This window comes from Lucilia sericata, unplaced genomic scaffold, assembly GCF_015586225.1.
Source record: "Lucilia sericata isolate MDLA Ls3-8-SP2 unplaced genomic scaffold, ASM1558622v1 Contig000006F_arrow, whole genome shotgun sequence".
Taxonomy (NCBI): Eukaryota; Metazoa; Arthropoda; class Insecta; order Diptera; family Calliphoridae; genus Lucilia; species Lucilia sericata.
This window is the reverse complement of record NW_023994047.1, coordinates 1311044-1333428: the sequence shown is the minus strand read 5'-3', so window position 1 is coordinate 1333428 and position 22385 is coordinate 1311044. Positions and strand designations below refer to the sequence as shown.

Here is a 22385-nt window from a genome sequence, read left to right as displayed (position 1 = left end):
CATGAGCCATCAAAATCGTTGACAATGGCAAATACAAAACAATTGTGCGGAAAATGGGTTTGACCACAGTTTAGCTTGGCTTTTGTTTAACTTTTTACAAACGTCTGTCCGTCCATCCATCACTTCTAGAGAGTAAGAGTCAAATTAATGATTGTAAGTGTACGACGAAGTCAGTAAGTATTGTTGGCGCAATTGACAATGACAACGAAAAATAGATCCTTTTAGAGGGGCGGGGGGGACCATGGTCAAAAGGGACAATAGTGACTTGTGAAAATGTAATAAAATAAAATTATTTTGTTTAGAAAAATGATCTTAAGGTTAAAAGGTTTTCTTGTGCAAATAATTACAAATCACTTACACTCGAAATATGTTAGAAATCTATTTTAGAGGATTAGAATTTATGCTCATTTAGGGAACATTTTTCATTGGGAATAATGTATTAAAATAAGTAAGATTAATAATATTTAGCTATTTTCGTGACTTAAACTATAGTTGAGTAAGTTTTGTAAGAGACTTTTTAGACTTTGATTTACTTAAAGCTTTTAACTTGTTTTTGATTATTTTTCCATTCCTTTTTTTACGCCTTTACAGTTGTTTCGATTTTATTTCGATTTCAAAAAGAGCTTTTGAAAGCTTTTATCCTATTTACATTTACAATTCTTTCAAATTTACTAACTGTTTTAAAAAACCGAAAGCTTTTTAGAGCTTTTGTAATTTAGTTTGTTTTGAAAAAAAGTTTTAACTAGGAACAATTAGTAATTTAAAGAATCATATTAAAATTAAAATTGAAGCTTATTTAACTTTTAGAATTGTTTACTTTTTGAAAATAGATTTTAAGCTTAAAGCTTCATGAAAAGGAGCTTTAAATATTTTTTTTTATTTTTTAATATGAAACTGTTTCCTACTTCCTTTGTTTTGAAAAAACAAAAGCTTTTTCAAACTTCTGCAATTGAGTTTGTTTGCCTTTTGAAAAGAGTTGTTAATGCTTTAACCTACTTTCATTGGAACAATAATTTGTTCCATGAACCATAATCCATTTATATCTGTTTAATAATTAAAGCTCTTCTAAGCTTTAAGATTATGTTTACTATGTTTTTTAAAAAAGGTTAAAAAAACAAAAGCTTTTTATAGCTTTTGTAATTTAGTTTGTTTTGAAAAGAGCTTTTAACTATGAACAATTAGTTATTCCACGAATCATGATCTATTTATATGTGTCTGATAAAAATTTAAATTAAAGCTTTTTTAACATTTAGAATTAGTTTACTTTTTGAATATAGGTTTTAAGCTTAAAGCTTCATGAAAAGGAGCTTTAAATATTTTTTTTTTAATTTTTAATGTGAAACTGTTTCCTACTTTTGTTTTTAAAAACCAAAAGCTTTTTCAAGCTTCTGCAATTGAGTTTATTTGCTTTTTGAAGAGAGTTGTTGAAGCTTTAATCTACTTTCATAGAAACAATAAGTTGTTCCATGAACCACAATCCATTTATATCTGTCTAATATTTAAAGCTTTTCTAAGCTTTAAGATTATGTTTACTTTTCAAAAATAGGGTTTAAGATAAAAATATTTGAAAGAGAAATACCTTTTAGATATTAGCATAGAGCTTATTTATGATACAAAACCCAAAACTTAAAATAAAAGCTTTCACTATTGATCTATTATTTGCATTTTAATTCGAAAAAGAGCTTTTTATTAGCTTTTAAATTTAAAGTACCTTTTAATGGTCTCATTTAGTGATTCATGAGTCCCCTGGACCATAATCTTTATTTAATAAAAAAAACATTTTTCGTGCTCCTGTTCTTATCAGTTGGCATTAATTCAAGAATTTTGTTTATGATTTATTTAGTAAGTTCTCAAATAACTTTATGATTTGCTGACTTTCGTTTTTTTTTGCTCTCTAGTGCTTTACTTGTTTTAAATGTATTTATTTGATTTTATACTACAAATACTCACATACAAATACACATAAATATTTATATTTTACTTAAGTTATTTAAAGTTTATTTATGGCCATGTATGCTGTGTAATGTATGTAATCTGTTTCTTAAAAAGAAAGGTCCTTTGAGTCAGATATTTTTCATACAAGTTGCTAGCAAAAAGAAACAAAGAAAAAAAATCAAAATGAATTTGAAAAAATGTCTATAATTTGATGCTTCTTTTTATTTAGTTGCTATTCAGTTGGTATAGAAAATTGAAAATAATAATAAATAAAAAAAATAAAATTTATAGAAATGAATGAAATGAAAGAAATCATACGAGTACAAATTGTAATTTTAGCATACGGGGACTCTGTATAAATCATAATTTCTTGTATTATTTGTATATTTAGTTGAGGAAAAAATGATTTATATTCATAATGGAGTGTAAGAAAACAACTTGTCTGAGTATGAATATAAGGAAACAGGAGGTAGAGGAGCAGCATATACTAATGTGAAAACATGTGTTTATTAATAAAAAATATATGTATGTATGTATGTGTGCAATGGTATATAAATTTATTATAGTGTAAAGTGTTTGTGTGAGTGAGTGAGTGTATAAATGAAATCCCTCTAGTACTTTATTATACTGTAATATAGTACCTTTAGTTTTTTTAACTCCTGCCTCTGTTGTGCCCTTCAGTTAGCCAGCCTGCCTGTCTTCTTGCTATTAAGATGTGCGTGTGAAAAATTTTCTCTTTCTTTCTTTATTTTTTTCACTTTCAATCCATATTTATTCACACATTACTGAGTATACATATTTGTATTTATATTTATTTTATTATTGTTGTTGTCGTTGTTATTTTGAATTTATATGAAATTATTTTTTCATGAAGTAATTTTCGTGTGCAAATTAGTTTATTGGAATTTGTTCCTTTTTTTATTCTGTTAGTTGTTTAGTTTTTTCGAATTTATTTATATTCATTTATTTAAGGGGTTTTTCCTGTCAAGTCTGCAAAAAGTTCTATATTGCGTGTTAACATATGATAGTTTTAGTTATTTTTCTCGTTAAAGTACCTACTTCGATTTCTAGTATTTTCTGGTTTAAAACATGCGTGCTTATAAATTTATTGCAAATATAGTATTAGTACTTGTAAGCATACGTTTCACGGTTTCTTGACATTTAGAAGTCATGTTAGTAGTTGTTTTTTTCTTCTTTCTTATTAAAAATTTAAATAGTTTTTAGTTTAATTTAACATAAACATACAATTTGCTAAGTGTAATGAGAATAAAACGCACTTACTTTAGGGCAAATTAATTGTTGATAGCAGTGGTGGGCACTCACGTCCCTACAGTTCGAGATAGTAAAGCTATCAAAAATTATAGTCTGTAGCTTTTTAGCATTCAACAAACCTCATTTTTCCATATATTGTCCACTTTGATAAAACAAGTTATTAAAATAACTCTTGAAAATAAGCTGAATTATTTTGCCATAAAGACAATTAAGCAGCTTTTGTACGAATTACAACAACGTTGCATCATTTTATTCCTTGTGCTTTTGTGTTCGGATTAGAAAATTATTCATAGCTAGACATTTGATGAAATAAATTTGCAAATAGTTGGTTATAACTCCTGAAATAAGCTGTATTGTTTTGCCAAAAAGACAACTAAGCAACACTTGTACGAGTTACAACAACGTTGAAGCATTTTATTCCTGGTGCTCTTTTGTTTAGATTAAGAAATGCTCATAGATGCACCTTTAAATAATCTCGTTAATTAGTTAGTTATAACGCCTGAAAATAAACTGAATTTTTTTGCCAAAAAGACAACTAAGCAATACTTTTACGAATTACAACAACGTTGCAGCATTTTATTAATTATGCTATTGTGTTCAAATTTGAAAAAAATACTCGTAATTTCAACTTTAATCACACTATTTAGTTGTAATGACTGAAAATAAACCGAATTATTTTGCCAAAAAGACAACTAAGCAATACTTGTACTAGTTACAACTACGTTGAAGCATTGTGTTCATTTAAAAAAAATGCTCATAGCTGCAGCTTAAATCTCGCTATTTAGGTAGTATGTATGATTTAAATATCCCTTTTGTTAGGTATTTTAAGAATATGTTTCTTCCTTTTTAAAAATATTAATAAAATTATACTGAGACAGCTTTAGTATTGCTTTCCTGCCTATTTGACATTAAAACAAAATAGGCTCCCTAACTTTTGTTTTGAAACCTACAATGAAAATTTATGACTTCCTAATATTGATAGTTAAATAACACGCATAACATATTACTAATCCATATATGTATATTTATTCCTTGTATCCTTTTTTTCAAAATCCTTAATGTTTATTTACCTAACACATACAAACATATTCGTTTAATGAATAAAATGTGTGAATAGTAAAATAGTATGTGTAATAAAATTAAAGAAATTGTCAATTGTAATAGTCCCTATGGTGCAGAAAACAAACCCTGGATATACCGACTTCTTTATATTTGTTTCATTGATGAAATAAATTTGTTAATAAATATTAATTGTAATTTAGCATGAGGCTAAAAAGGAAAATATAAAGAGAAAAAAGAACATTTATTCAATAGCAAATATATATTTTACGCCATTTAGTTGTTTAATTAAATGTAATGTTGATACTTAGGGTTATGTGGAACTCATTAATAGTTTTTTTTTTGGAGGGAAAACACTCATATAAAAGGAACTAGGTAATGTTATAACATTACTAGGTAACATGTCTTGTAATGATTACTGTTTCATAACGGGAAAGAAAAAACTTTGCTCATTAATTGATCGTGCTATGAAACAATGTAATTCTCATTTGGTTGAGAATAACAGGAGAGTGAAAAGTTTGTTCTCTTCTACAAGTCCTTACGATTATAAAGTTTTACTAATACTAATATATGTTTTAATATTTTTTCAATTTAAAACCATTTTTTCTTAACAACAAATGTCACTTTCCTTAAATACGGAAATCACCACCCGCTGTTTAGCTTAAGTCAATTTCCTTTGTTAGTAGAAAAAAAAACGTATTATATAGTTTATTTTTCATTTTCTACATTTTACACAAAATATGACTAACATTTTCTTTTTTTTATAATTTTTTAAAAGAAAACTTTTTTCTATACTACACTTAACAACATCATCATCAATTTATCAAGGACATTTTTAAAGGCAAACAATTTAAACAGAGCAAATGAGTAGGGGGTTTGTAAAATGCTTTGAAATTAAATTTATTAATATAACAGCTCAAGGGTCAATAATTGCATATAAATTTTTTTAAATGAAAGTCATTTTTCCCCTTTTTTTACTTACACTTACTTTGTTCTTTAACAAACAGTTTAATTAAAAATTTCAGTTTTTCTCGCTTGTTTTGCATTCTTGTGGAAAACATGAAACGCATAAATTAAAGGCAACAAAATCATTAGATTGTTTTATGTTTAGTTTTATTTTTGGGGTTGTAACGTTTATGTTTTTTTTATTTTTCTAGACAATTTAATGTATAAAATTTTTTTGCAGCTTAAATCTTGAAAAGTCTTTGTTGTATTATTTAATATATATGGTTGTTCTGTTGGCAGTCGAAAGATGTCATTTTCCAAAGCACCATACTTTGGTTGTTGTTGGTTTCTACGTGAAATTGGTAATAAATTTTCTAAAAAGGATTTCCAGGAATTAAATAAGATTGTATGCAAAAGTGCAAAGAAAGTTAGAAAAATGTAAAACCAAAAACGATGAATGAACAGGAAGAATTTATGGCTGAAATTGTGGCATGATTTGAAATAAATTGGTTTTCTTTAAAGTTGTGGTGGCATAAATATTGTTTTTAAAATGATGATTTAATTGGCTATTAGAAAAATTGCAATAAGTTATATAATGTTTTAAATTGAAGTGTTTTAAGGCGAATTTCTAAATGTTATTCATTCGCGAACGATTATTATTTAAGTTTTAAAAAGATTCTTCTACATTTAAAAACCTCTAGTTTAAAATCAAAAACAAATACTAGTTAAAAGAAAAAATAAAATATTCGTTTACGATTTATTCGCGAACGATAGTAATGTTTATTCTCAAAACTAATATTTTGTTCTTTAAGCATTCCCTAAAGTGAATAATACACAAATGTCCATAATATAAAATATTTTATATTAAATAAAAAATATTCGCTATAGAATAAATAAATAAATTTTAATATTTTAGCAAGAAACGAAAAAATATTCATATACGATTTATTCGCGAACAAATATTATATCACTTGATATTTCTTTAGTTTTTAAACTAAAAAAAAAATCGATAAGGATTAAATCATAAGAAAGTTACAAATGGAATTCGTTTCACGATTTCTACTGACTGTATAAGAGTCCTCTATTCATTCTCTCGTTCTCAATTATTTCGCAAGAAAGCTGTGTAGTTGTAGCAGTTTCTTTTGAAATTTGAGTATTTTTTAGGAGTTACTTAAAAGTTTCGTATTATATTCATTCAGGAACGAATGTTTTTTTTTAAATAAAAAATATTTTCTTTTAAATAAAAAATATTCGCTATAGAATAAATAAATAATTTTTAATATTTTTAGCAAGAAAAAAATATTCATTTACGATTTATTCGCGAACAAATATTATTTCATTTGATATTTCTTAAGTTTTTAAATTAACAAAATCTGGATAAGAAGTAAAGCAAAAGAGAGTATCAAATCGTTTCACGATTTCTACTGACTGTATGAGAGTCCTCAATTCATTCTCTCGTTCTCAATTATTTCGCGAGAAAGCTCCGTTGTTGTAGTGGTTTGGATTCGTGAATGAATAGACGAATAAAAATATCTATTATTAAGTTTTTAGTGATTACCAATATTATTCGTATTATATTTATTCGCGAACGAATATAATTTTATATTCCGAAACAAATATTTCTTTAGTTTTTTTATAGAGGCAAATCAAGTTCGTATCACGATTCGCTAATAGTATTGTGTGTTAAAAAGTTCTCAAATCTTTCTCTCGTCGCTTGTTTAATTGTGTATGTATGTAAATCGTGTAGCAGCTAAGCTTTTATAGACTTTCCTTTTTTTCAATATTATAGTCCTAGTTCATTGAGTATTTTATTTATAGTTCCTTTGATTAACTTAAACTTTTGCTTAACAAACCTTAATAATTACATTTAATACTCCCAGTTTATGCAAATTTTATTTACAAAAAAACTTTTCCTTTTTGCAAATTTTTTCTTAAATCATTTAAAACCAAAACTTGTCCTTTTTTTGAGAAAAAGATATTAAAATAATTGTGGCAACTTTTTTTGTTGTTTGTAACCAAACAAAACAATAGAATTTGTTGACTCTTTATGAAATTGTAAAACTTTTCAAATTCTATTTAAATCTCTTTTGATTTCAGGGAAACAAATCTTTATAGACAAGAAAAAAGTAGTGCATTTGAAAGGGAAACGAGAAAATGTTTGAAAAACTTTCCGATTTGTTTGTTTTAGGTTGAAAAATAATTTTTCTTCCTTAGAAATTCCCTTTTGATAACCAGAGTTCATCATCAGTTTGTTTGTTTGTGGCCTGTTTTGATGTGTGTTCTTTTAGCAACACCTTCTCTCTTTCATTACACTAACACATGGAAATCTCTATTTAAAAAGTTTTTCAATAACCAACGATTATTTTTCGAAGGCGTTAAAGGATTTTTTAGGGAAGACCCCTTTGGCAAACAAGTAACAAAAACAAAAACTTTTTTTTATGTTTTATAAATTTAAGAGTATTATACAAAAATAAAATTTATTTACGTTTTATTAACATCAATACTAAGACGGTAATTGAGAGGCGGGGGGTTTTTAGGGGGAGCGTGTCAAAAAGGAATACTTAAATTAATGACGTCTGCCATAGTTATAACCTTGGCCTTGTTGGGGTGGCAAATAGTTGGCATTGGGAGCACGCACATTAGCAGCAGAATGATGGCTAGCGGCAGCATAATTGGCAGCGGGAGCACGATGTCCACCACCAGAATAGCTAGAGGGTGCTGAATAAGAACCAGCTGAACCTGGTTGACTACCAGCATGTTGATGTAAATGCAAAGTTCTGGAAGAAAATCAATTTTTTCAAATTTAATTAATTTTGTTTTTATTATATTGTAATATTACTCACTCTTGGATTTCCCGAGGAATTGGTGGTGGTGTGGGTAAATGATCACCTTCGGCATGGAAACCATTGCTATCAGCCTTGTAGTTGACAGAGTAGAGTTTACCATCATCACCTGTATAGGAGTAGGAACCAGCAACATTCAAAGAACCGCCTGGCCAAGAGCCTTGGAAGTGTCCACTTTCGTCGCGTTTAATGCCATTGCCAGTTTCGAAACTTTAGTAATAGACATTTGTTTAGAAATTTTGAAATTAGAATTAAATTTTTTATTTATATCAGTCCATAAATGGTAGAGATTTAAAATTAAGGACAAGTTCTTATCTAAAATCCTTCGAAATGTTTTCATAGAAACTTTGTTTTACACTAAAATATTTTTCAAAAATTTCACTTTTCTTAAGAACTTTATATTCCTGATCTTACTAGTACATTCGTGTTATCACTTGAGATCGTTTCATTTACTAAATTTTCCTTTTTTAATCCAATTTTAAATCTCAAATCTTTCATAATGTTTTCACAGAAACTAATTTTTTCACTAAAATATTTTTCAAAAATTTCACTTTTCTTAAGAACTTTATCAGCATTCCTGGTCTCACTAGAGATCATTAGAAGATTTTTTTTTTAATTCGAGTATAATTTGCACAAACTTTCAGCTCATTTTAAAGCTTAGAAATTTTATTTCAAACTCCACTTACCCAAAGTTATAGTTGCCACTGCCATCATTGCTGTAGTCATTTCTTAAAATGGGAATTTGAGCAGCTGCTCTATTATGAGCATACTGTGAAGAGGCTGCATGCACAGGAGCTGAAGCAGCAGCAGCATACTGATGACCAGCACTAGGGGCAACACGTCCACCACTAACAGCATGATAATGAGGATATTGGCTAGAACCAGCAGCACCTACAGCCGCAAAATTAGGTGGCAAATATTTGGTTGAAGGTCTGCCGGCAGCAGCAGCCCCCAAACACAAGGCAACGGTAGCAACACACACGAACTATGGTTATTTAAATTAGAAGAAGAAAAAACACAAATTAAATTTTATTTATTATTCTCTTTAATCCTTTTTTGTGCGCTTCGTATCCTTACAAATTTCATAATGCTATATTGTTTTGTTTGCTTGCTGGTTGGCTCTTTTTGTTTTGGTTGTATGATGATGAAATGTTTGTTTCAAACTAATAACTTCACTGCTCGTCTTGGCCAATTTTATAGTCAAACAGCTCATAAATCTCAAACAATTCTATTGGTTTTTTATTATTTGATTTGTTTTGTGAATTTTTGCTATTTCTCTTCTCTTGTCTTTGTTTTTTTCTTCTAGTTCATCTTTGTTTTGTGTTTCGTTGTTATACTTTTGTTGTATTATGATTCTTAATGATTATGGTGGTATACAACATCATTATTATCTTTAGTATAATGAATGTAAAGTATTTTTAAATTATTAAAGAGTCTAGTAGAATATTTCTTTTTTTGGTTTAGTTTTAGAGTGAGGTGGCGTTTCAGAAGATGCTTGAAAACAGTAAGAAAAAAAAAATTTGCTTATAAATTCTTTAAATTTTTTTTTTTTTTTTTGCTGAGATTCTTCTTTATTGTGGCGTTTCTTTGCCATTATTACGTCAATTAAAATTGAACATCAATTATTATTGCAGCGTAACGATTTTAGATTGCGTTGGCGCTTTGGTGAAGAAAACAAGGTAACTACTTTGGCAGTTTTTTTCTTTAGAAATGTTTGAGCTTTTAAATAATCGATAATAAACGTGCTTGCAAAACTTCGTTAACAAGCTTTCTCTACTTAAAATAGAACATTTTTAACAGGAAATACTAAACTAGAACAGTGATCGTCTATTTGATTTAAAAGTGGTCGAACACGATAGATAACTCATAGAGCTCAAAATTCAACAAAACTTATAAAAGCTTGTTAGCTAACAAGCTAACTAGAGCTAAATAGAGCTCAAAATTCAACAAAACTTATAAAAGCTTGTTAGCTTTTTATAAGCTTGAGCAACTATTAGACTTAGAAGAGGCCTAACAATATGGTTTTTCATATGTACAGAGCACGAAAGTCAGGAAATTTTATAAATAGCTTGTAAGCTTTCATTAAAGCTAACAAGTGCAATACCATAAAGCCTAGATTAATGAGAACGAAAAAATTTGTTAAAATATAAAGCTTTCATTTAAAGCCCCATATTCATATAGTTATTATTGTTTTTACTCTCTGCCGTTGCCTAATCTAAACAGAGAACTGAGAGTATATAAGCGATTTCTTTCAGATATGAGTCATTTGCTGCTCATGCTGATCTTTGTATAATAATAATAGTTTTTGTTTCTTATTAATGTTTGTTTTGGTGTTTTCTTTTCAAATTTGTATTGGCCCCACTGTTTATAATTATATTTCGTTATTGTTTTTTTTTATTGGTTTTACTCTCTGCCGCTGCCTGTTCTAAGTAGAGAAGAAAGCATAAAAGTGGTTTCTTTCAAAATGAGTCATTTTCTCTTCTCTATTGTGAGATGATTATCTCTCTTTTTCACAATATAAATAAAAAATAAATGCTAATCAGGAATCTCCTTTTTACTCTTTGTCGATGCCTGTTCTAAACAGAGAAGTGAGCATATAAGTGGTTTCTTTCACACATGAGTCATTTTCTCCTTATGCTGATCTTTGTTTAATAATCTTAGCTTTTGTTTTTTATTATTATTTGTTTTGGCGTTTTTCTTTTTCTAACTTCTATTGACCTCACTGTTTATAATTATGTTTCATTATTGTTTTTATTATTGGTTTTTATGCACTTTAAGTGTTTCTATTTAGTTTTTTTTTTTGTTGTTATAGTTTTTAATTATTATTATTCTTTGGCAAACATTTTAACAATGTTTTTTTTTAATGTTTTTAATTAATATTTAAAAATTTTAGTTAATCATTGATTAACAATTATTGACTTAATTGTGGGTTTCGAAGCGAAAAAAATGTTCTTGTTAAAAAAAACAGTATCTAGTTAATTAATAAATTTTTAATTATTTATATTAAAATAATAACAAGAAACAAACAGTAATTGACGGTATGATATGAAATATTTCTTACAAACAAAAAATTAATTAAAGTTCGGCAAACTTTATTATATTTTTTTAAAACATTTAAGGTTCAACATTGTAATTAGTCTCTAAAATGTATTTTTAACCTTTCTTTTTCTTTCTCTTCTCTATTGTGAGATGATTATCTCTCTTTTTCACAATATAAATAAAAAATAAATGCTAATCAGGAATCTCCTTTTTACTCTTTGTCGATGCCTGTTCTAAACAGAGAAGTGAGCATATAAGTGGTTTCTTTCACACATGAGTCATTTTCTCCTTATGCTGATCTTTGTTTAATAATCTTAGCTTTTGTTTTTTATTATTATTTGTTTTGGCGTTTTTCTTTTTCTAACTTCTATTGACCTCACTGTTTATAATTATGTTTCATTATTGTTTTTATTATTGGTTTTTATGCACTTTAAGTGTTTCTATTTAGTTTTTTTTTTTGTTGTTATAGTTTTTAATTATTATTATTCTTTGGCAAACATTTTAACAATGTTTTTTTTAATGTTTTTAATTAATATTTAAAAATTTTAGTTAATCATTGATTAACAATTATTGACTTAATTGTGGGTTTCGAAGCGAAAAAAATGTTCTTGTTAAAAAAAACAGTATCTAGTTAATTAATAAATTTTTAATTATTTATATTAAAATAATAACAAGAAACAAACAGTAATTGACGGTATGATATGAAATATTTCTTACAAACAAAAAATTAATTAAAGTTCGGCAAACTTTATTATATTTTTTTAAAACATTTAAGGTTCAACATTGTAATTAGTCTCTAAAATGTATTTTTAACCTTTCTTTAGAGGTGTAATTAACTTTTTCTATTTGTTTTTAGTAAGTATTAGTATTTGATTATGGGAATAAAATAATTTAAATTTAAAATGGTCCTTCATGCCATATAACATTTATTTGTTCAAAATATGAACTAAAAAGTATACATTTTTTAAATAAACCACAATTGGGCATAAAACTTTTTGTTTCTCTTGTCTTGACATTATACCCCTTTTTCAATGGGATCGTTTAAATAAAATAAATTATTGTATTGTTTTCTAGATTAATTTTATGAACTTGAACTTGATACCGTAGAGTTTTGTTAGTCAATCCCTTAAAAAAAGAAACGGTGAAACCCAACATGAGTTTTAAATAAGAAAAATTTCCTGTTTGCTTTTTGTTTTGTTGTGGGTACAAACTCAATTAATCATTAAACAATTGTATATCTGTTTTTGGCCAATAACATTCAATCAAAGTAAGATCTAAAGCAATTAATAGCTTTTAAAAAAGGTAACAACACACCCAATACCATAATAAAGACAAAATCGAAAATGCTTGAAATTGGTTTTAATTTGAAAATTAAAGTTTTTAAACTTCAATTTTGTTATGGAGTAAAACTGAAAACCAAGACTGCTTGAGTACTCAAATCAAAGCTTTTTTTAAATATTTTTTTACTATTGTTTTATTGTGATACCAATGAAGAAGCACTTGCTGTGCAACTCAAATGTTTTATGCTGTAGTGACTTTTTGTTTTTGTTTAAAACCACAAATTTTTTTGGTTAAAATTTTTAAAATAAAACAGTCAGCTCAATTTGCTGTTAACGTCTTCCGTTGCAGGTTTTTGCTTTTTTTTCGCTTACGAAAAAAAAAATTATGAAAATCTTAAAAAATTAAAACAAAAATCTTGTAAATAGAGCTTTTTGAAAGGCATCTTCTTTAGTTGTTATTGTTGTTGTAGTAATGAACGTTAATAACAGTTCATTATCATATTTTAGTGTTAAATTAAACATACAAAGGGTGTGGAATTCTAAACTAACAGTAGTTTTATAGTTTTTTTTTTGTTTAACATAATGAACAGCTTTGTTGTAGTTGTTGTAAAATTGTAATTGAACTTTAGCACAAAATATAAATAAGAAGTTATGAAAGGTATAAGTTGAATCTGAAATACCCTGCACATATATTGATGGAACCAAAACTGAAAAAAACTTGTTAGATTTACCCGACTATTGTATCTTTCTCCTGGAACTATCCGAGTCATTGTCGGCAAATGATAGTTAGCTCAGTTGAAACCGAAAGCTTTTCCACTATGAAGTGCTATAAACTACTAGTTCAGCTAGATTTTCATTTAGTAACTTAAGGTTTATTTAAAGAATTTTGATTCTACTAAACCGTTAAACTGTAATTATATCCATTGATTTGATTGATGTAGCATAAGAAAACAGACTTCTTCTTTAGTATAACATGAAACATTTTAAAAAATCTTTATGGGTATGCGTGTACTGTTTGCCTGGGAATACATGGCGGTGGTGCTTCTTTAAGCGTATTTCCTTGAAAATCAGTTTTTTTTTCTCATTATAACAAACTGCATGTGTATGGCATGTGTATTTTTTTTTTGGAAAACTCACATTTGAATTTGAACATGACAATGAATGTTTAAATTGACAGACTACTAAAGGAAGTGGTTGGTTGGTTGTTGTTTGGTTGGCTTTTGATGGATTGGTAGAACGAAATAAAACTTTGAGAGAAAAAAACTATTTTAAGGTAGAATCATCGTTCAGACATTGAAATGAATTTGTATGCAGTTGTTGTGCATTTCACAACAAACCAATTTTTTTTTTTAAATTGGAAAATAAAATGGTATAATTTTAAGGCAATAAATTTGCAAATTTATTTTGTAATACAAATACGAATACCCTGAAATTCACTGCTCTTTTTTTTTGAGTTATCCAATTTGTAGTAAAGTGTATTGATTATTGACAGTAATATATTATGTGTGAAATTATAGTAATTTTAACTTCAACAATTTGTCATGTTTAAGTAATGAATATGACAGCTTGAAAACTATAGCAGTTTGGTATTGCAAATAATCTAAACAAATGGGTTCAGTAGAATCAATATTTGAACTCAAGGAAGATGGAAAATTGATCACTTCTTTTAAAGTCACCAAATATTCTAGCAAATAGTTTATTGTTACCTTAGAGTTCCCAAGAAATCTAAGAGAAAATTTCTCTTAGCAATTACACAACCTTTGAAATTAAAAAAAAAAACGAATTGTTAGTAAATCAAACTTATAAAAACTTGTTTTAGAAAAAAAGATTTTTTCAAGAATCTTTTTAAGAAACTTATTTTTTGAAGAAAAACTTTATTAGGAAAATGCTTATAAAAAGTTTAATTCAAGAAAAAGTTTTCTAAAAGAAGTTTAATTTAATGAAAAAGCTTTTTGCATGAACATTATTTATAACTTTTCAAAAGAACAATTTTTATACTTTTGTATAAAAAAAGCTTTCTTATAAAAACTTGTTTTAGGGATTTTTTTTTTCAAAAACTTTTTTAAATTTTTTTAAGAATCTTATTTTTTGAAGAAAAACTTTATTAGGAAAAAGCTTAAAAAGGTGTAATTCAAGAAAAAGTTTTCTAATTTCACAAACTTTTGAGGAATTTCATTATTAGGAAAAAGCTTAAAAAAGTTTAATTTAAGAAAATGTGTTCTAATAAAAGTTTAATTAAAGAAAAAGTTTTCGCTTTTAAGAACACACTATCTTTAAGACAAGCCCTTTTTAGGAAAAGCTTTAAGCTTAAAATAGTTTTTTAGAAAAAGCTTAATATAAGAAAAGTTTTTTCTTTTCTTAAGAAAACTTTTCTAAGTATTTAAAAAAGTTTCATTTCAGAAAAAGGTTTTTCGAAAAAGCTATTTTGAAAAATCTTAATTTAAAGGTTTTTTCCGTACTATAAGAGTGATAAAACCTTTTGGTTTAAAAACTAGCAGTAAACTACTAAAGAGACAACTATCCCTTGATAAACGAGGTGAAGTGTGATGATAATCTATGGCTTATAAGATTTTGAAATTAGTTTTAAATAAACATTTAATTTCAATTAAATTACAATTTCTCTCCTGCATGTGTTTCCCTGCAAGCTAGTCCTTAGAAATTAACAAAAAAAATCCATTTAATTTTAATGACTCCATCAAATCGTTTCGTTTTATTTCCATTTAATAATCATTAACAACACTACATTTGTCACTTGCTACCAAAAACAAAACGTGCACTCAGGAGCATTTTTGTTAGACACACAATAACCAAAAAGCAAAAACAACAATGAATGACATTTTAGTGTCATCAGGGTTGAAATTTGGCCTTAAAAATGTATTAGTAGTAGAAAAAAAATCTTAAGCTTAATAGCTTTAAGGGTGATTTCCTCAAATCATTTGCTGTTCAAATTTTGTTTTGTCTGTGTGTTTTTTTTTCCAAAGATTTCTATTGTTAAAATACAGGATACACTTTGATAAGCTGTGTTCGCTCAACAGATGCTAAAGCAGAATGTGAGTTTCATTGTGTAGTAAATTTCAAGATTTATGGTCTTGAATGATGAGCGATAAGACAAGAAAGACATTATTGATAATACGTTCATTTTTAATACTCTCTGTTTTTGCTCTCATCTTACTTTTGCACAATTGTTAAACACATAATCAGCATATACATATGTATGTATGTTTTTCTAGGGGGTGAGGGTTCCTTTATTTGTTGTAGGAAGTAAGTTTAAGGGTCTCATATCTGTAACTGTTTTTTTTTGCTTTTTAAATCCTTAAACATATTGAAAAATGAATGATTGTTAATAAAAAGGAAAATAATTATAAAATCACTAGATTAAATAAACAATTGCTTTGAAGTTGTTTTTATTTTATTGCTTTAACTTTTATCTTTCTCTTGCTGCTATCAAGCTATTTTAAATTGATTTGTTTGAATTTTGGATTTTATTAATAAATTTACATTTTTGTTAATTTTATTTATTGTCTGGTAATTAATAATTGTTATAAAAAAACTTTTAGCAAAAAACCGTCAAAAATTCTGCAATAATTTTTAATTTTTTTTTAATTTTTATTTTGAAGAAGCAAAAAAATATCTGTTGCTGTTTTTTGTCTAAACATAATTAATCATAAAATAATTTAATTTCTAATATGGGTTTGTTTATAACTTAAACACCTTTGTTTGTGGCAAACTGTTTATTTTTTGATATTTTTTTGAACGAAGGGGTTTTCCAGTTTAAAAATTATTTTTTTTTAATAATTCTTTCTCACTTTCTGCTATTAAGTCATGTTTATTAATTAATTGGGGATCCACTTTTAATAATAAGAGTTGCCATAGTCTATTATTAACAATAGTGATTTATAAATAATATTATTTAAATCTCTGATATATCACAACTCCTTTGATAACTAACTAATCCGACTTCTATTCATTATTAAACACTCGCTATAAAACTATTTACTTTCTTTTCTTCTCCAAGATTTCTTTACAATGGCAATACTGCTTTTTGTCGTACGTTTAGTTTTAGTTTATTTTTAAATATCGCTGCAAGCTACAAACAAAGCTGCTGATGTATCTTTTAAATATTTTAGTAATGATTTATATTGTTGTTTGTGTTATTATTGTCTATTTGTCTATTGTTTAACTATTTTTAACAGTTTAAGTCAAGAATATAAAGATCAAAACAAAATCGCTGACAAATTTTTTCGTAAATACATACATAAATAACAGTATTCGACATGGGTCAACAGGTTTTGAACTTAATTTAATACGTTTTTGGTTTCTGCGGCATACATTAAAAGTTTTTAATAATTTATACAATATTAATATTTTAATAAAACAAAAAGAAAGTTTATATTTACCTAAATACTTATAGCTTTTGTGTTCTAAAAATATTGCAGAGTTTGTTGATAATTAAACTATTAAGCTTTTTGGTAATAAAATGGATTTTACGTGTAAACTAGTTTAAAAAAGATATTATTTTTGAAAAAATCTTGTTTTTTAAGGAAAAGCTTTTTTTAAGTAAAAGCTTTTTCAAGTAAAAGCTTTTTAAGTAAAAGCTTTTTCAAGTAAAAGCTTTTTAAGTAAAAGCTTTTTAAGTAAAAGATTTTTTAAGTAAAAGCTTTTTTAAGTAAAAACTTTTTTAAATAAAAGTTTTTTCAAGTAAAAACATTTTTAAGTAAAAGCTTTTTTAAGTAAAAGCTTTTTTTAAGTAAAAGCTTTTTTATGAAAAGTTTTTAGGATGAAGCTTTTTTAAGAAAATGTTTTTATGTTAAGAAAAAATCTTTTAGGTTAATTCAAAGCTTTTTTTCTAAAAAAAGCTTTTTTGTTAAAAAATAGTTTCCTCAGACAAAGGTTGTTTAAAAAAAAGCTTTTACATAATGAAAAGTTAAAAAATTACATTTAAAAGCTTTTTTGCTTAAAATTTTTTTGCTTAGACAAACGTTTTTGTATAAGAAAAAGCTTTTCTATAAGGAAATCTTAGTTTAGGTTTATGAAAGCTCGCTTTATAGTCAATACAATAATGAAATACATTTGTTAAGCAGTGTAGCTTTAATTAAATTTCCCTTTTACATAGTAAAAGCTCAGAAATTCAAGTTGATTTTTCTTTTGCTTAATAAATTTTAATAGATTTTTTTTTTGCTTTAAATATTCGTTTCTTCTTTTTAAGCTTCATTGAGTCTTTTAAAGTTTATTTTTCAATTGATTTCAAACTAAATGCTTGAATGCATTTTTAGCCATGTCAGGATTTAGTTAACAAATATACGTTTATCCTTAAAACTGCTTAAAAGGCAATAAAATTTTGTTTGATTTTTTTTGTAAATTAAAATTGCTCTTTTAACAAAAATAACAAGAAAACTTTGTAATTGATTATTTTTGCAAATAAGTAATTTCTTTTTACTACAAAATTATGCAAAATATATTTAAGGATTTAAAAGAAAAGAATAAAGAAAGTTTGACAAACATTTCCTTGCAGCTGAATTTAATTCCAAACGTGTTTGAAGTGATAACAAAGGGATTAATATAATTCTAATACACATGATAAACTTTCAATAAAACAAATTAAAGTAAAATTCATTGTAGAAAATTATTTAAAGGATTTAGGGAAAATTTATGTTGAACAAGAAAAGCAAAAGTACCCGTATGATTAAAAGTAATACTATACAGGAAATTAAATTTATATGTAATCGAAATCAACTGTAAAAGGAAAAGGTCTTTCTTTTCTCTCTCTTACATATTTCTGACAGCAGGGGTTATAAATTGTATATTTATTTATTTGGCAGTGTAAGGTGGTTTATACAGTATTTAAACAATAATTACAATACAATTTAGGAAAATAACAAATTCTTAAAGTTTCTTAAAAGAACAAAACAAAAATCGTGCAATAGCCAAAGATGATAGATGCTGGATGTACAACCGGAAAGCACGCAATACTCCCACATGTAACATTTGTAGCTAAAACAAATGAATGTAGCAAAATATAAAATATAAGAATATCAAACTTCAAATCGAATGATTTATGTATAATGGAAATATGTTTATATCTCCCTTTAACTTTGCAACAGCTAAAGAAGTTGTTTAAAGTATAAACAAGATCTAGCGAAGGAAGGGTATGTACGTAAGTGGAGGGGTTATAGAAAAACTTGGTCAATTGAGTTGCAAGCTCTTGTTTTATTTATATAGAGGAATTTGTTGTTAATTTAGTAATTAGTAACAACACGTAGTTGCTAGTTTTTCTAGCTATCTATCGGTGGTAAAATGTCTGTCTGTCCGTCCGTCCCTTCGCCTGTCATGTGTTTGGCTTTTAGTTTTGCTGTCTGTTTCCATTGTCCATGTTGTCTTTTTCAATAAAACTTATTTGATGTTGAGTTTTTCATTTTGCTTAATTATCTAGCTTGCCGTTTTTATTCTGCTTATTTTTTAGGGTTTTGCTTCACATGTTGTCATGCCTTTTCATTTCTAGCATTTGGCATAGTTTCTGTAAATAAATTTAAAACTATGTATGTGTGTTTTTTCTATGAACTGAAAGTAAAATGTAGAAAAAATTGAAATAAAATAAAGCGAGAAATGTAGAGAAATGCACAACTTAATTACTTGGCTTAGTTTGCTGGTCCATTTGGAATAGTTGCAATTGCATTGAAAGAAAAGAACTAAATGTAACGAAAAAAAAAAAAACATTATTTCCTCATTACACTCTTGAAAAATAGATCATAAATTAAACAAAAACTTAAGAATAATTTTAAATTAAAATTTAAATGGACTACAAGTAAAAATTTCAAAACTATAGACTAGACTATAGACTAGACTATAGATTGGACTATAGACTGGACTATAGACTGGACTTAGACTAGACTATAGACTAGACTATAGACTAGACTATAGACTAGACTATAGACTAGACTATAGACTAGACTATAGACTAGACTATAGACTAGACTATAGACTAGACTATAGACTAGACTATAGACTAGACTATAGACTAGACTATACACAGAAAAAAATATGCACAATTTTTTTCTTAACAATCGTTTGCTTAGACTATAGACTAGACTATAGACTAGACTATAGACTAGACTGACATAGACTAGACTATAGACTAGACTATAGACTAGACTATAGACTAGACTATAGACTAGACTATAGACTAAGACTATAGACTAGACTATAGACTAGACTATAGACTAGACTATAGACTAGACTATAGACTAGACTATAGAACTAGACTATAAACTAGACTAATAGACATAGACTATAGACTAGACTATAGACTAGACTATAGACTAGACTATAGACTAGACTATAGACTAGACTATAGACTAGACTATAGACTAGACTATAGACTAGACTATAGACTAGACTATAGACTAGACTATAGACTAGACTATAGACTAGACTATAGACTAGACTATGACTAGACTAGAACTATAGACTAGACTATAGACTAGACTATAGACTAGACTATAGACTAGACCTATAGACTAGACTATAGAACTAGACTATAGACTAGACTATAGACTAGACTATAGACTAGACTATAGACTAGACTATAGACTAGACGATAGACTAGACTATAGACTAGACTATAGACTAGACTATAGACTAGACTAACTAGACTAGACTATAGACTAGACTATAGACTAGACTATAGACTAGACTATAGACTAGACTATAGACTAGACTATAGACTAGACTATAGACTAGACTATAGACTAGACTATAGACTAGACTATAGACTAGACTATAGACTAGACTATAGACTAGACTATAGACTAGACTAGACTAGACTATAGACTAGACTATAGACTAGACTATAGACTAGACTATAGACTAGACTATAGACTAGACTATAGACTAGACTATAGACTAGACTATAGACTAGACTATAGACTAGACTATAGACTAGACTATAGACTAGACTATAGACTAGACTATAGACTAGACTATAGACTAGACTATAGACTAGACTATAGACTAGACTATAGACTAGACTATAGACTTGACTATAGACTAGAATAGACTACACGATAGGACGAACAAGACCGAGGAAATAATCTTTTATGGTTTATAACTTGAGTGTATAAAACTATAATATTGAAAATGACACTTTTTGTTTTAAACCCCAAAGATTCTACCACAATCAACCATGTGTTACAAATAAGACAAACAAACAACTTAAAAAAAGTGTTGGAAAATTGGAATGCCTAAAAAACACTATTAAAGGCCAATACAATTCAAAATTAAAAAACACAAGACACGTAATATCCTGTCACACTATTTTAAACAACAACAAAAAAATGCGAAATAAAAATTGACCACTTAACCGACACAAAAAATAAGCAAATAAACGAGCAGGACAACCAAACCAATATAAATGAATGAATTTGAGCCGTTAGATTTCCAAATTCCAAAACAATGACCAACAAAAAGGACCCCAAGAAATGTTAATATTTTATAGGCCATTTATTTGTTATCTCCTACACGTTGTATTTAACATAAAATAACTGTTAATTTCAAACATTTAAACCCAAAAACCCACAAAAATATTTAGGCAATTCCTGAAAACTTTTATTGTCTGTAAATATAAATAAAAAATAGAAATAAAATCATTATTAACTTCATTATGAAGAAAATTATCATAATAAAAGAGCAGGGAATCCATTACATACCAACAACCAAAAATTTAAGGTCTAATGTTGTTAACGTTTGTTAATAAGTTTGTCTGTATGTTGGTTTGTGTGTAAGTTTTTTGTCATAGAAATATTTTTTATTATTATTATTATTACTAAAGTAAGTAAAAGATTTTTGATGCTAAAGGAAAAAAATCTCTCTCACTCTCTTTTTTGTTAACACAGCCTCTTTTCGAAAAGGGAAATTTTGTTTTAAAGTTTTAAAGCTGGCAATGCCATTTTCCATATTTACCGCTATGTGTGTTTGTAGCCACAAATTCCACCCTTATTTGCTTAAAGGGGATATTTTTTGGGAAATATTTTCTATAGCATTCTTTTTTAATGTAAGGGACTTGCTCAACATTGTGTATGAAATTGAAAAATTTCCCTTTTTCTGACGTATAAGGGTTGCATTAAAACCACTTTCCGCACAAAATTTCCACAGTTCTACGGGAGATTTCAATGTGTAAACACTTATTGGAAAAACATAAACTAGAAAGCGCAAAACTATATTCAATTTTTAAAACAAAAAAAATCTTATATATTGAAAAGATAAATAACTTAAAAAAATAGAAAAATAATATATAAAACCAAAAGCTTATTAGCCAATATAAAGAAAATAAAATATTTTATTGCTGATCAAACAAAAGTTAAGTGCAAAGTGTATAAAACGGAAGTGTCAAGAAAATTTCTAACTAAAAAAAATCTTAAAAGAGAAAAACACCAAATTTAACCCAATTTAAAACATATCAAATTGTAAATAATTTATTTAAATAAAACTCTCAAATTAATCCTTCCAATTTGTTTATAAAAAATTTAAACTATTTTATAAAATAGAATTATGTTTAATTAAACAAAAATATTACTCAAAATAGGTAAGTGTTTTGTTTAATATTAAAACAAAAAAACATTTAACTTAAAAGGATGCTGTTTAAAAAAGGATATTAAGGATGTTAATAATATGGAAACTTTTTTAAGGCTTTTTTAAACATTTTGCTTTAAACTTTTATTTGTTTAAATACAAATTTTAATTTAAAAGTAAAAATTATTTTTAACAAATTAAAAAGTATTTTTTCTTGATGTGTGTTGCGAAATTGATTTTTCGAACTTAAACTTACACATACAAGTGTAGCAAAAGTGTGTGTTTTTGCTTTTCTATTTCTTTTTTTTTTTTTGCAGAATTTATCTCTTGTGTAATATTAGTTATAGAGCTAATGAATTTTACTCTCTAAGTTATGCTCTCAAACACAAACAGACAGAAACACCGTTATATTATTGTTTACAATTTGAGGTTAATACTCCCAGTACCG

At 26.8% G+C, this 22385-nt stretch overlaps 2 protein-coding genes across 3 annotated transcripts in view; one reads left to right on the top strand and one right to left on the bottom strand.

Moving 5' to 3' along the window:
* The window catches only part of LOC119601671, a 90541-nt gene that overhangs the window by 23407 nt on the left and 44749 nt on the right, over positions 1-22385 (top strand). The gene's annotated exons all lie outside the window — the stretch shown is intronic.
* On the bottom strand, positions 7642-9261 carry LOC119601682 (pupal cuticle protein 20). The gene is made up of 4 exons (XM_037952811.1): positions 9132-9261; positions 8741-9039; positions 8055-8264; positions 7642-7988 (listed from the first exon to the last, which is right to left on the bottom strand). Exons 1-4 carry the CDS (start codon positions 9138-9140, stop codon positions 7778-7780), a joined length of 729 nt encoding a protein of 242 aa, XP_037808739.1. The 5' UTR covers positions 9141-9261; the 3' UTR covers positions 7642-7777.

Coding starts and splice junctions, on each gene's coding strand:
- LOC119601682 (XM_037952811.1), bottom strand. Junction 8,265..8,740: donor AGTGGCAACTATAACTTTGG/GTAAGTGGAGTT, acceptor CTATTACTAAAG/TTTCGAAACTGGCAATGGCA. Junction 7,989..8,054: donor ATTCCTCGGGAAATCCAAGA/GTGAGTAATATT, acceptor ATTTTCTTCCAG/AACTTTGCATTTACATCAAC.